This window comes from Phoca vitulina, unplaced genomic scaffold, assembly GCF_004348235.1.
Source record: "Phoca vitulina isolate PV1807 unplaced genomic scaffold, GSC_HSeal_1.0 scaffold6, whole genome shotgun sequence".
Taxonomy (NCBI): domain Eukaryota; kingdom Metazoa; phylum Chordata; class Mammalia; order Carnivora; family Phocidae; genus Phoca; species Phoca vitulina.
Genome location: NW_022589709.1, coordinates 23254207 through 23267844, shown reverse-complemented (window position 1 = coordinate 23267844; position 13638 = coordinate 23254207). Strand labels below are relative to the sequence as shown.

The window sequence follows — 13638 nt, the reverse complement described above, 5'->3', positions numbered from 1 at the left end:
ATGCTTGGAAGAAATATAGAAAACTTCCTTGCCTATCAGGAAATTATAGTCTTAATTTGATAAAAGACAAGACCAACAGCAGCAGATAAACTGAAATGTGTAAATGAGCTGCTAAATAGTACGGGTGAGGCGAAGGAGTGGGGCTGTTGAGTGTCTTTGATCTACCGGAGAAGGGAAGAAGAGTTGTCACCGAGGGCCTCTGTGCGGATAGCAAGCATTAGTGACCAGCATCCGTGATGTCACACTCGAGTGTGATTCAGTGAAGCAACTGACAGCACAAAAATATACAAATTATAAAAGCTTTAAAATTCGGAAAAGAGCTGGTAATTAACTAGATGGAGTATGAGATAGAACTGGAATATTTTAGCACTTACCAGATAGATTTGAACATGTTGCTTCAAAATTATGTTTTGGAACTCATTTGAGCTTCTTTGTGTGTTCTGGTTCTTAATGAAGGAGTTATTTTCATTTTTTAAAACGTGCGTGTTGCTTTTTTGTTTTCGTTGTTGTGTCTGTCTTTGTCATAAAAGCAATACATAACCCATTGCTGAAAAGTAGAAATCCACACTTTATAAATAAAGAGGGAGAGGTATTTACAGGTCAGGAGCCTAAAAGGTAACCATTTTTAACCCTTGCTCAAGTCCTCCATCACTGGGTGGTAGGCTTCTGACCTCTCAAGGGCAGTGATAACAACACTTGCTGGCATTGAGGATTTAATTAAAGACGGTTCTGCATCAGGAACCAGTGCTCGCTTTCAGTATATTTTTTGTTTGCTTTGTTTTTATTCTTGGGTTTTTTTGTTTGTTTGTTTGGTTTGGTTTTAAGAAGTACTTCCCCTTGTCCTGTGCTGCTTTCTTGGTGAAAAGTCCCAGTGGCTCTTCATTGGTGAACATCGGGGAGACTCTGTGAACTCTTCCGGTTGCCCTTTCTTCTCCTCACAGCGAGAAAAAGATAGGAATTTGCCCAGCATTCTCACAAGCCTCCCTACTTCTTCCTTTCCTCCTTTTATTCTCTTCCTCTCTCCTTCTCTCCTTTCCTCCACGGCTAGTGTCATGGTCTTCCCCAGTGTGTCCCGTTACTGATGTGGGGACAGATGTGGCAAGGAGCTGGCAGCCAGGGATGGACACAGCCCATATTTTTGGATGAGCCAGGGATAACTTTTGCTTCTGTTCGTTTGTATCTTTCCAGGCCAGCGGACACTGGTCCGTGATGGGTCTCTGCTCAGTTTAGATAGAGGAGGTAGAGAGAGACTGAGATGTGAGTCTCTTCCTTCAGGCTGGTGGTCTTTAAATGCCACTGGAGTTTATGTATGAGTAGTAGTTAAGTAGGTTGTACATTTAGGGTGGAGCTTGCATTATATATGTAGAAAGTACTGGCATTTTGAACAGTTTTGGGAAAACACAATTTATAAATCCAGGTTTGTCTGTTGGCTCTTTATTTTAGATCTGGGATCTGGCACAGATATTTTTTGCCACATGATGCCTTTCTACAGCTATGACATCCCTCATACGTGCGGACCTGATCCTAAAATATGCTGCCAGTTTGATTTTAAACGGCTTCCCGGAGGCAGATTTGGTTGTCCCTGGGGAGTCCCCCCAGAAACAATACATCTTGGAAATGTCCAAAAGAGGTATGAAAATATGCATTTCGTTAAGACAGCATCTTGAACAAAGCAACAACTCTGCTGCTCTTTGCTAAAGGGTTCAGTAGCCAACGTTATCCATGCTCAAGGTACTTATTCAACCAGATCTAAAGCAACTTAAAAATGCAGAGCTTTGACTGTGCCTTTTATGTGTTATAACTTAATGGAAAATGAACAACAGTTGATCAATATACAATGGAGAACCTATAACACTCTGTTATTACCCTCTCCTTTGCCCTCATTATAAAAGCCTTCTGCTGCTTTTTATTGATCTCACATACTTTAGTTGATAATAAAACTTCTGGTCTCTATTGTATACATTGGTAAGAAAAGCAACCCAACTGCAAAAACAGGTTTATTGAAATGGAACATATAAAGAGTATAATTATCTGTTCTTTTAATACAATTTCAATAATAGTGGATGCTGCCCAGCTCTGATGAATACACTCTTTCGATCTTTCTGATATTTTTGACTTACAGACAATTTTTAATTAGGAATATTTATACTTAAAGATAATTACTTAAATAAAAAAGGAATGAATCATTTTTTTAGGAAGAAAATTATGCTCATGACGGAAGCATCTCATTACCTATACTTGTCATTTGTGTGCTTTTAAAGTTTAATTTCTTCACTTAAAAATTACTGGTGTATAATGCCTTTAAATAAAACATTGTGTTGCAATATAAACCATTCACCTCTGGCAGAAAAATGATACAGGTTTTTATTTTATTTTTTTAGATCGATCGTGTTATTTATTAAACACATGAGATTTTTGAGAGTGAGGGGGGTAGCTATAAACAGTTAAAGTAGGATGACAGCCATAAATTCTGCAAACCACAACATTCATTAACTGTTTTTAAGACCCTGGAATTTCTGGTTTCTGAAAACCTACTCTGCCTAGGTTCTTGTACATGTTATCCTTAAAAAATTTTCAATAACATGATGGCAACACGAGTGTAGGAATATTTTTAAACTCATCATATTGTGTACACTAATTGTATAACAATAATTATGTGCAATTTTTTTTGCCATTTGTAAGTCTGATGGTTTCTGGGAACTCCACGCTCGTGTGAATTGCTAAGAAGAAGCCAGGCATCCTGCCTTCCACAGGAGGGTTAAATGGGCAAGGATGAGGCATGTTTGTAGTTACCAAGCATGGCTGCCCAAATCACCCAGGGAGCTTTCAAAAAATCTCCAGCCCAACAAAATGAGAATAGGGTGCCAACATAACCATGCCCCCAGGTGGTTTCGAAGCACAATGATAAAGCCTTTTAAATAAAGTAAGATCTTTGCACTGTGCACTATCAAGTCTATTTATTTTAAAAATTGCTTTTTTAAAAACTGTGTGGAAGGAGAAGGTGAGATTGAGTCTCTGCCTTGAGTCAGTCCTTGTGGCCATAAAATATTCCATTGAGGGCCCCTCACTCTGGCACACACAAAAGTATTTTAACATGGCAGCCTTCTTGAAGCCATAGATCGCTTCTAGCAAAATCTGATTTTTATAGTTATTTTGAAAAACTGTCCCAAGATTAGGGATCAACCTGGTTTCATTTTATTGGTTCCTACAGCAGTGAAGATCAGTGAGGAAGAGTGAATAGCGTGCTTTCTGGGCTTAGGTTAGTTAGGCGTCGGAGAATAATCCAGTGTATTATGTGGCAAAAGGTATAGAGCTAGGCAGCATACGCTGTTCTGTAGCTCAGGGGGTCAGAGATAGGGAATTTCTTTGAAGGTAACCAGATGCTTTAACTGGGGACTCCCAGTGCACCAAAGACCTTGTGAGGCTCCTCTTTTTCTTTCTTGGGTGTTGCTGAGAGTACCTGTTTAAAGTGCATTATTGGGAGGGGGAAGCTATTTTGTGTAATCCTTTTGCTGTGTCCCATCTGACACTACAAAGATTGCCCCCCAGGAACATACCTTGTGCTCAGTCAGTTCCAGTGAATCTGCAAGTGATTTCCAGGCACCTGGGGGCATAGAGATGAAAGAGTCTATTTAATACTTATGTAGATTTTTTAAAAAACTTCTTATAATTCTTGAAATCTTTACTGGTTACTTCACATCCAGATATCACCGTCCTTTTTACTTTGTGATTAATGGAGAGCAAACATGGGCATTCCAGCTTAGTGGCACTTGATTTTTAATACCCTAAAGAAATGAAATTTAACTATAATTTACAGGTGATAAAATTGGTACTGTTTAGTTCAGCAGGTTCCTCTACTTCGCAAATAAAGAGGTACCATTCTTTATCACGTTGAGTTTTTAAAATACAACGTATTTTACATATGATGGTGATTTATGTGTCAAATGATACAGGATGTTCTAGGAAATTTTTTTTTCTTGGTTCTAGTTAAGTTGACATTTCTAACCTGGTAGGAGTGAAGAGCAGATTGCTGCTGCACATCTTCAAGTGTGATATTGGTCATTTCATTTGGCATTAGTGTACGATGTATTTAGTGAATATCCACTCTACCAGGTAGTATAGATTGGTCTCTTGAATTCCGTGTTGACAGCTTCTGAGCAGGAGCTTGGGAGTTAGGACAGATGCTGAATGGAAGAGTCACATTTAATGTTCGTGATTCTTTCCTCTTATGTGTCATATGCATATACACACAAGATATGGTATATCTAGTAGTAAACCTTGGCATTCATTTAAATGATCACTTACCCTTTTCTATGCTGGTTGCCTAGGGGAATCTGATTGGATGCTCAGTCACAGTGTATCTTTCTCATATCTGTGATTTATATGTTTGGTTTTTTTCTCTTATTTTTCTTTCTATTTGATTAATCTCATTAGACATGTATTTTTTTAATTATAAGTAATAATCCAAGGTTATTTTTGGTTAAGTGTGGAATATTAGTAAATTATTAGTAAAAATTAAGTATTCTACTGAATGCTAATCTCAGAAAACTATGTTATGTAAGAACATTATGGTTATATTTTACCAAGTTATTGAATTTTGCTAATAATTTAATATTTGCAAGGCAGTTTCAGAGACTATCAGTATAAAAAGGTCATGTGAGATTCTAAATTTAGTTAAATGTTTTTAATTCTATAAAATACTTCGTTCCATTATTGATGGTCTTTGAGTTTCTTTCGTAAGTTTTTATATTGTGAATTGGAACTTCTCGATAACCCTAGAAATGAAAATTGGAATACTGGGTAAAAAGCACATTAGTCATTTATCACTGATTTCTTAAGCTTGGCATTACAAACATAGAGAACTACTCTGAGTTCTTCATCCGCTTATTTAATTTCATTTTTATAAGCCATTCCTCTTAAATACTTTGTATTCCTAGACTTACTCAAATGGTACCCCAGTTCAGCATTCAGCAGTTCAACCCCACAGGTTTTCTGCAGAAACCTAGAATATGAAATATAAAAACACATCAGCACATTTAGTATTTAGCTGACCTTTGGACTCACGGGTTAGATCTGAGGGAGGTAGAAATCAAAAAAGCTATTTGATCTCCAAAAGTTTATCTGTTGATCAGCCCTGAGAAGGACACTGACACATATCCAGTTTATTGATGGCAGGTGTTAAGTAAGTTGTTTTTCTTCCTTTTGAAGAGGAAATCAGGTTCTATAATTGGTTTCATTCAAACTATTAATTTTTTTATGTGTAATCAGGCAAGTTTACATCAAATTAGAGAAAGGGATCTTAAGTCAAAGCCAACTTCAAAGTTTATATAGATAAGAAATCCTTATTGTCTTCTTGGACTAAATTATTTTAAAACACAGGCAATCTGGGATCCAGTGTCTATGGCCGGGCTTCAGGAGGCCATTGATGTTCCCAGTAATTTTATGTCAAAGTTGGTATGTGACTTTATTTCTCTAAGGATAATCCATTGGAAAACTGTGGGTTTTTCTCCCTGGTAAGAATTTATGAATATATTTTTTAAAAGATTTACTTATCCATTTTAGAGAGAGAGAGAGCAGAGGGGAGGGGCAGAGGGAGAGCGAGAAAGAATCCCAAGCAGACTCTGCGCTGAGCACAGGACCTGATGCGGGGCTTGATTTCATGACTTAGAGACCGTGACCCGAGCCAAAACCAAGAGCCTGGATGCTCAACCAACTGTGCCACCCAGGCACCCCAAAATTTATGAATATTTTAAGTGGATAATGAAAATTAGTATAGTAGTTTTAAAAAATCTGCCTTATAAATCATACTAACCTAGAATACAGGTAAAATATACAACAATTTCTTTTAACATAATACACTTTTTAATGAGTTGCCCCATTGTCCTTTTCTTAGTACTATTCTTATTTTCCTTTTTCTTTTGTAGGGCTGAGATGCTTCTAGATCAGTACCGAAAGAAGTCAAAGCTCTTCCGTACTACAGTTGTCCTGGCCCCACTAGGAGATGATTTTCGCTACTGTGAACGCATAGAATGGGATCATCAGTATAAGAATTATCAGCTGCTTTTTGATTATATGAATTCTCATCCTGAGTATAATGTTAAGGTAATTTGAAAATATTTAATTATGATCCTGTATTTGAAGTTGAGCCTTCATTATTAAATGAGGCTAAAACACAACAGCCTTAGTTTCTTTGTCCCACATCCCAATATTTCCTAGAATATGTAGTTTGTATGTAAGAGTGTAGTTCTTAAAGAGGAAAATTATCTAGTACTATAGTTGCATTTCTGAAGTTGTCCCTTTCCCCCCCATTCCTACAGCATTAAAGAGACTTTACTTTTATGTAGTTGTAAATATGCACCTACTAAGTTGTGATCTTCAGTTTTCAGTGATGTCCTGTTTTTCTACCAGCATCAAAAGTTTGTTTCTCTGACGGCTGCATCCTTGTGATTTTAGTAATGTGACGGGCAATGCAGATGAACATATCATGAATTTTGCAAATGAATGTCTTGTGTCCAGAGAATACACTAGCATCTTTCTTAGTTGAGAAGACTTCCAAAATTAATCATTTACCTGTAGTTCTTTCTCTTTTTTTTTTTTTCCCCTTTTGGAAAATTTTGAATGTACCCTAAAGTTTTGAGAACAACTTACCCTTCCCCTGACCCCCGCCTCCCCATATCCATAGCTAAGCTACCACATTGATCAACTCGAGGTCACTCTCACTTCAGCTGTGCCTCACTGTCCTCCTTCACCCTCTCCCAGGGATTATTTTGGAGGAAATAGTAGTCATGTAGTTTCACCTGTAACCATTTCAGTATGTATCTAAATGATAAGGACTCTGTTTAAAAATACAATCATAATGCCACTATTACATCTAAAAAATTAACAATAATTCAATATTATCATATATCCAGATATTCAGATTTTCCTGATCACATACAGGCATTTTTTTTTAAGCATATGTTTCATGAGTCAGGATTCAAACAAGAGTCCTATATTAGACCCTATATGAGAAAATTACCCAACGTGTTTATTATATTCACATACTAACCTATGAGACAGTAGAATATTTATGGAAATACTACAGAAAGGAAGAGATGTTACTGTTTAGGAAATTAGAAAACTGATGATAGGCCACATTTTATGTAGGGAGAATTCAAGTTTATTAAGTAAATGTAAATAATATTAAATAGTTAAATAAACTTAAATAAAATGCCAGGTGTATTCAAGATACTTACAACTGAATTTCTACCAAATTATGAACTTTAGGTCTATGTTTAAATCATCTCTATAATCTCCTCAAAGATGAAGCTGATACACGAACATTTACTTAGGAGATGGCATATGCAGATGGGTATTTTATCCCTAAGTACATCTTCCTAGTGAATGGTTTTGAGATCCGCAAAAGGATCTACCACTCATTCTAAAGAATTAAAGTACTGATTTTTGTATTTTACCTGTTTCCTTCTTTGCCCAGTAGGGCAATTTGTAAAGTCACTTTAAAAATTGAAGTATCACATACATAGGAGACGTGCACAAACAGTTAAGTGTACAGAGAATTTTTCAAGTTTAGAAACCCCCATGTGACTGCCCTCTAGTTTAGGACAGATCAGTTATGGCATCCCAGAAGAGTCCCTTAGACATCCTTCAAATCATTGCCAAATCTTACAAAAGTAACCTTATTTTCCCTTCTATCATCATGGTTAGTGTTTTTTCTTTTGAAATGATACAAGAAGGAAATCTTAAGTATGTGTTATTTTGTGTCCGGCTTTCCTTGCTCCTTGTTATGTTTGTGAGATTCATCTGTATTGTTGCATGTAGCAATATATATATATATTTTTTTGAAGATTTTATTTATTTATCTTGGCGGGGGGAGTGTGAGCGGGGTGGGGGCAGAGGGAGAGGAGAGAGAGACTCTCAAGCAGACTCTGTACTGAGTGTGGAGCCCAGTGTGAAGCTCATTCTCATGACCCTGAGATCATGACCTGAACCAAAATCAAGAGTTGGATGCTTAACCAACTGAGCCACCCAGGTGCCCCACAGTATATTCATTTTTAATACTGTATATTATCTTTAGTATCCGTTTGATAAATATGTCATGATTTGTCCATTGTATTATTGATGGACATTTGGGTTGTTTCCAGTTTTTGTGTATTACAAATAAAGCCATTTTGAATATTTTGTGCATGTTTTTATATACATGTATGTGAATTTATGTGGGTATAAAATGGGATAGAAATTTTTGGTCACTGGGTATGCACATCTTCAACTTCAGTAGATATTGCCAAATGGTATCCCAAAATAGATGCACTAGTCGTTGCATTGTATGACAATTTCAGTTGCTGTACTTCCTTACTCAGATTTTTTATTGTTAGGATTTTTTTTAATTTTTATTTTTTTATGATCGATATGATGGTTTTATTTTATATTTCCCTGGTAGTTAATGAGTTGAACCTCTTTTCATAAGTTTATTGCCATTTAGGTATCCTCTTTTGTGAAGTGACTATTTAAATTTTTTGATGACTTTTCCTTAAATTGGGTTGTCTGGTTTTTTTTGTACCATTTATAACTCTTTTATGTATTTTGGTTTGAGTCTTCCTTCAGATAAAAGTTATGCAAATATTGTCTCCCACTATGTGAGCCTGTTTTTTAATTTCTTTCTTAATGCTGTCTTTTGATAAACAGAAATTCTTTGTTTTAATTAAATCTAATATAACAGTATTTTCCTTTCCATGTCATGTTCTGCTTAAGAAATTTTTGTTTATACCCCATAGTCATGAAAATACGCTTCCTATGAAGCTGTCCTCCAGAAGCTTTATTGTTTTACCTTCAATATTTAGGTCTGTAATCTGTTTGGAATTGATTTTTTTGTGAATTGTATGAAGATAGGGATCAAGGTGCATTTTTGCCCATATGGGTATCTACCACCATTTATTGAAAAGACCAGTGTGCCCACTTTACTGCAGCATCATCTTTTTCATTAATTTTGAGTGAAACTATTTGTGCGGCTCTTGTATAGATAGACTCTATTCAATTTTGTCTATTTAATCTCAGACTGTCTTAATTACTATAGTTTTAGAATGGATCTTAATTTCTGATAGCATAAGTCTTCTAATTTTGTTTTCTTTCTCAAGATTGCATTGGTTTTCTTTATAGTTCTGTATAGATTTAAGATCAATTTTTAAATTTCTACCAAAAAAAGTTGGAATTTTGATTGGGATTGCATTGAACCTATAGATCAATTTGAGTACAGTTAACTTCTTTACAAATATTAGGCCATCCATGAATGTGGTATATTCCATGTATAAAAATACAGTTGACTTTTGCATTCTAACCTTGTACCCAGTAACCTTCATGCATTTCCTTTCTTTCTGGAATTTTTGTCACTCAAGTGTTGGCTGCTTTGATTGTCCTTAGATACCCTCAAACAAAAGCTTTTTTTCTCTCTGTGGTTTATCTAGTATCTGTTCTCTATAGGATGTTTGAAGTTATTTTGTCCAAGCCAGAGGCTTCAGTTTATTATTTTCTTTTAATGAAAGGAAAAACACAAGTAAGCAATTGAATTTAGATGGCTAAAAAATTGACATTGTACCAACCAAGCCAGTCAGTTTCCCATTGGTCATCACTTATTTAACAATTTATGTATTTTTCTCATATGTTGCTCTGATAGAGGAGTTTGATTATGTTTAAGATTAAGGATATGTTAAAGATATAATTTGTTGCCTTTTGAAGTAAAAAACATCTACTTTTTTTTTTGGTTATTTGGAATACGTACTTTGAGCTACCAAGAGACTATAGAAAAATTCATTCTTAAATAATTTCTTTTGAAACTACTCTAGCATAAATACAGGATTATATATCAGTCCTTGGAGATTGAATTAAATTTGTGAGAATGCTCACCAGGCTACTTACATGAACTTTGCCTGGGGCAATTGCCAAGAAGGAAATACTTTCATCTTGGCTAATACCAAAAATTAGTTACAATATTCTAAAAGGGTATACTTTGTTGTTAATATTAACTCTGTAGCATGCCACAGTTCCCTAAAATCTGAAACTGAAGGGAATTTTTGTTATCTCGTAGAAATCCCTTTTTATATAGATGAGAAAGTGAGTCAGAAATTTAGATTGTTGAATATTTTGGTACTTTTATCAGTATACTTCCCTGAGCTTGTCTGTACTATTGGGCCTGAAGTTAATGCTGTATTTCTTTGCATTTGTGACCCTCATGGTTATACACACACACACTTATATTCTGCTTCTTAGAATGTGTTAAGTGAGTAATAAATAACACTTAATTTTTGAGTACTTACTATTTGCTATTAACTTTTTCTTTTAGAGAGAGGAGAGAGAGCATGTACTTTGGGGGTGCGGGGGCGTGGGGATGGGGAAAGGGAGAGAGAGAATCTTAAGCAGGCTCCATGCCCAGCACAGAGCCCAATGTGGGGCTCGATCTTAGGACCCCGAGATCATGACCTGAGCTGAAACCAAGAGTCAGGTGCTTAACCAACTAGGCCATCCAGGTACCCCTGCTAGTAACTTTTTAAAGTGCTTCACTTTAGTTAACTTATTTAATTCTCTGAACATTTTCTGGTAGGTACTATAATTATCCCCATTATAGATGAGGAAACTGAGGCACAAATATATTAACTTGCCCAAGATACATTGTATTTGGTGAAGCCAAGATAAGACTAGGTAATATTGTTGAAAATTGCTTTTCTGTGATGTAAACATAAGGATTTAGAAATAATTATCTATTTTGCTGTTATAAAATTTATTGTGTCACAGGTACATGATGATAACTTCTATTTGTCTTACTAATATCATCGTGTTTCCAGCTGCAATTTTGCCTTTGCAATAGAAAAATGATAGCTAAAACTTAGACCATTATTTCCCAGTTGTGTTTCTAAGCATTTTACTTAGAACCCTATTAGCTGTAACACAGACACAGAGACAATATATAAATATGCTCAAAACCACATTGTTAGGTAAATGGTAGAGATGGAATTCAAACCAATGCTATCTGGATCCAGGTTCTGTGCTGTTCTTAACCACTCTTCTAGAGTGCTACTCACTGTTTTTAACTACTCTTTTTTTTTTTTTTTTTTTTTTTTAAGATTTTATTTATTTGACAGAGACACAGCTAGAGAGAGAACACAAGAAGGGGGAGCAGGAGAGGGAGAAGAAGGCTTCCCGCAGAGCAGGGAGCCCGATGTGGGGCTTGATCCCAGGACCCTGGGACCATGACCTGAGCCAAAGGCAGATGCTTAATGACTGAGCCACCCAGGCGCCCCTGTTTTTAACTACTCTTAATTATTTTTCTGCCACATTGAATCAAAGTAGCTTTTAGTATCTGTGTGTGTGTATGTGTCTGTGTGTGGTAGGAAACAACAAAAATAGCATCTTAATATTCAAAGAAATACATTCCCTGTTAAATTCTCTGTTTATCTCTAAAAACACTGCCTTTTAATATCTGTTTACATGGTGTGGTATAATACTTCTTTTTTCCTTTGATTTATGGAATAGCTTGGGCTCATAAAAATGGATTTATGTTCTGGTAATTTAAATCATTATACAAAAGACCTTTTCATTTGAGCAGTCAACCTTGCAGTTCTTGTCACTCTTTGTGTTTTACTTCTATTCAATGTTACCTGCTGGTAGAGAAAGTCCATTTTTTTAATGACCTGCTGTTCTTAAAGTCTCCCTTATGAGAGCTCAAGCAAGGGGGATGGGGAGGCCAGGGGAGTGTATGTGCATATGACATATGAAAATACTTAATGGTTAACCAAACTGTATGTAAATGTTTTATTTTTGCTGCTTCCTCCCATCTTTTATTCATCTCTGAATTATTCTATTCCCTGACCCTTGCACACTTTGAAATTCTGGAGATTGGTAAGGCGTTTTCAGATCCACAGATTTGTATATCTCAGTAGTTCTTCTAACCCCTTAGGGTTTTAAGTTTTATTTTGGTTTAATTTGGGACCTGATGCAAGTGAAAGAGCTACTGTATATTTTTCCCCCTGCTTTTGAGTTTTGTAAAATCTGAGCTAGAATTTCATCTTAACTGGAAAGCGCATCTTAAATATTTACTATTAACTTTTCCTTTTAGTGCTAGAAGTAATTTTAAGGTAGAGATGAATAATTTAAGTGTCACTTTTTTTTTTATTAGATACAGTTTGGGACTTTATCAGATTATTTTGATGCACTGGATAAAGAAGATGTAACCATTAGAAAGAATAGCCAATCCATGTTCCCTGTTCTAAGTGGAGATTTTTTCACTTATGCTGACCGAGACGATCATTACTGGAGCGGCTACTTTACATCCAGACCCTTCTACAAACGAATGGATAGGATATTGGAATCCCATTTAAGGTACAAAATTTACGTTTAGAAAGCTACATTAATTATTCACCTTTTTTATGTGATCATAGCACATAGCATAGCATAGAGTTTTGCATAATATACAACATGTATGCAGTATTGGGATGTGTTTAATGTAATTGTGAAATTTTAATGCAATCAGAGCTATGTCTCCAGCGCATAATCAGATTATTACATGGGCTTTTGTTCTGAAAGGAAAAGCAGTTTATCTGATTAGACTTTCTCCTGTATCTTATGTTTTATATGTTTCTAATTAATTACTGGTATTGTTTGCACACCGTGATAATATCCAGTGGCATTGTTATGTGTGTCTGCAGGTCAGTAGCCGGACAGACTAAATTGCTGGAAACGAGCAAGGGTCACAGGAACAAATAGGGCCTCTCTGTGGCTAAAATGTGGGCCTCAAAGTACACAATCTAAAACTAATGTATTTTATATGTGGGAGAACTTCAGAGGCTCCACCTCAGTTCTTATTTATTTGAAACATATTTCTATAGGTGTGATTCTCTGCTTAGAAGAACAAAACTTGAAAGAGATGAGAACTGATGGCGGCAGAGTGATTGGCTGAAAAAGCATAGTGACAGGGAGAAGGCAGAAAAGTCAGGAGAAAACAAAAACGCTCTAACCAGCGTTGTCCAGTAGAACTTTCAGTCACTGTCCAACAGAACTTTCTGCAGTGGTAGAAATCTTCTGTTTCTGTTTTCTGCACTGTTTAGTATGGCCACTTGCCACATGTAACTGTTGAGCACTTGAAATGTGACCAGCGTGGCTGAGGAAGTGAACTCTTAATTTCCTTTAATTTGAGTTGATTTAAACGTAAATAATGACACGTGGCTAGTAGCTATCTTTGTGGGTCCTGTTGCTTTTTGGTAAAGATGAACCACCCTGGGGGCTCCTGGGGCTCTTTCTATGTGTGTGTAGCCTGGGAGCTTAATTCATTTTCATGATGAGTTCACTTTCAACTTAGTTCAGATCATGAATTCATGATGATTAATTTTCATGATGAATCTCAGTATTAAAAATAAAAAGTCATGTTATATCTACCTTCTTCTGTGTACTGGTAGAAATAGTACATTTTGGAAAGCCTTTTTATAAAGATCATGAATTTCTCCCGGAGTTGTACTTTGGTATAGTAGTGTGTTTTTTTTATTTTTATTGTTTCGTGCTGTCACCATTATTTCAAAAGCCTGATCTTTGCCTTTTTTTGGGATATTCACAAATGTGCCAGATGGATACATATTCCTGTATTTGTAATAAAATAGT

The 13638-nt window shown here is 35.8% G+C and overlaps 1 protein-coding gene across 2 annotated transcripts in view; it reads left to right on the top strand.

Annotated features, from left to right (window-relative positions):
- The window catches only part of MAN2A1 (mannosidase alpha class 2A member 1), a 165189-nt gene that overhangs the window by 70097 nt on the left and 81454 nt on the right, over window positions 1-13638 (top strand). For both annotated transcript variants that reach the window (XM_032403874.1, XM_032403875.1), the window contains exons 7-9: window positions 1444-1630; window positions 5925-6102; window positions 12164-12366. In XM_032403874.1, the coding sequence (XP_032259765.1) occupies window positions 1444-1630; window positions 5925-6102; window positions 12164-12366 (568 nt within the window). The remainder of the gene's footprint in view (window positions 1-1443; window positions 1631-5924; window positions 6103-12163; window positions 12367-13638) is intronic.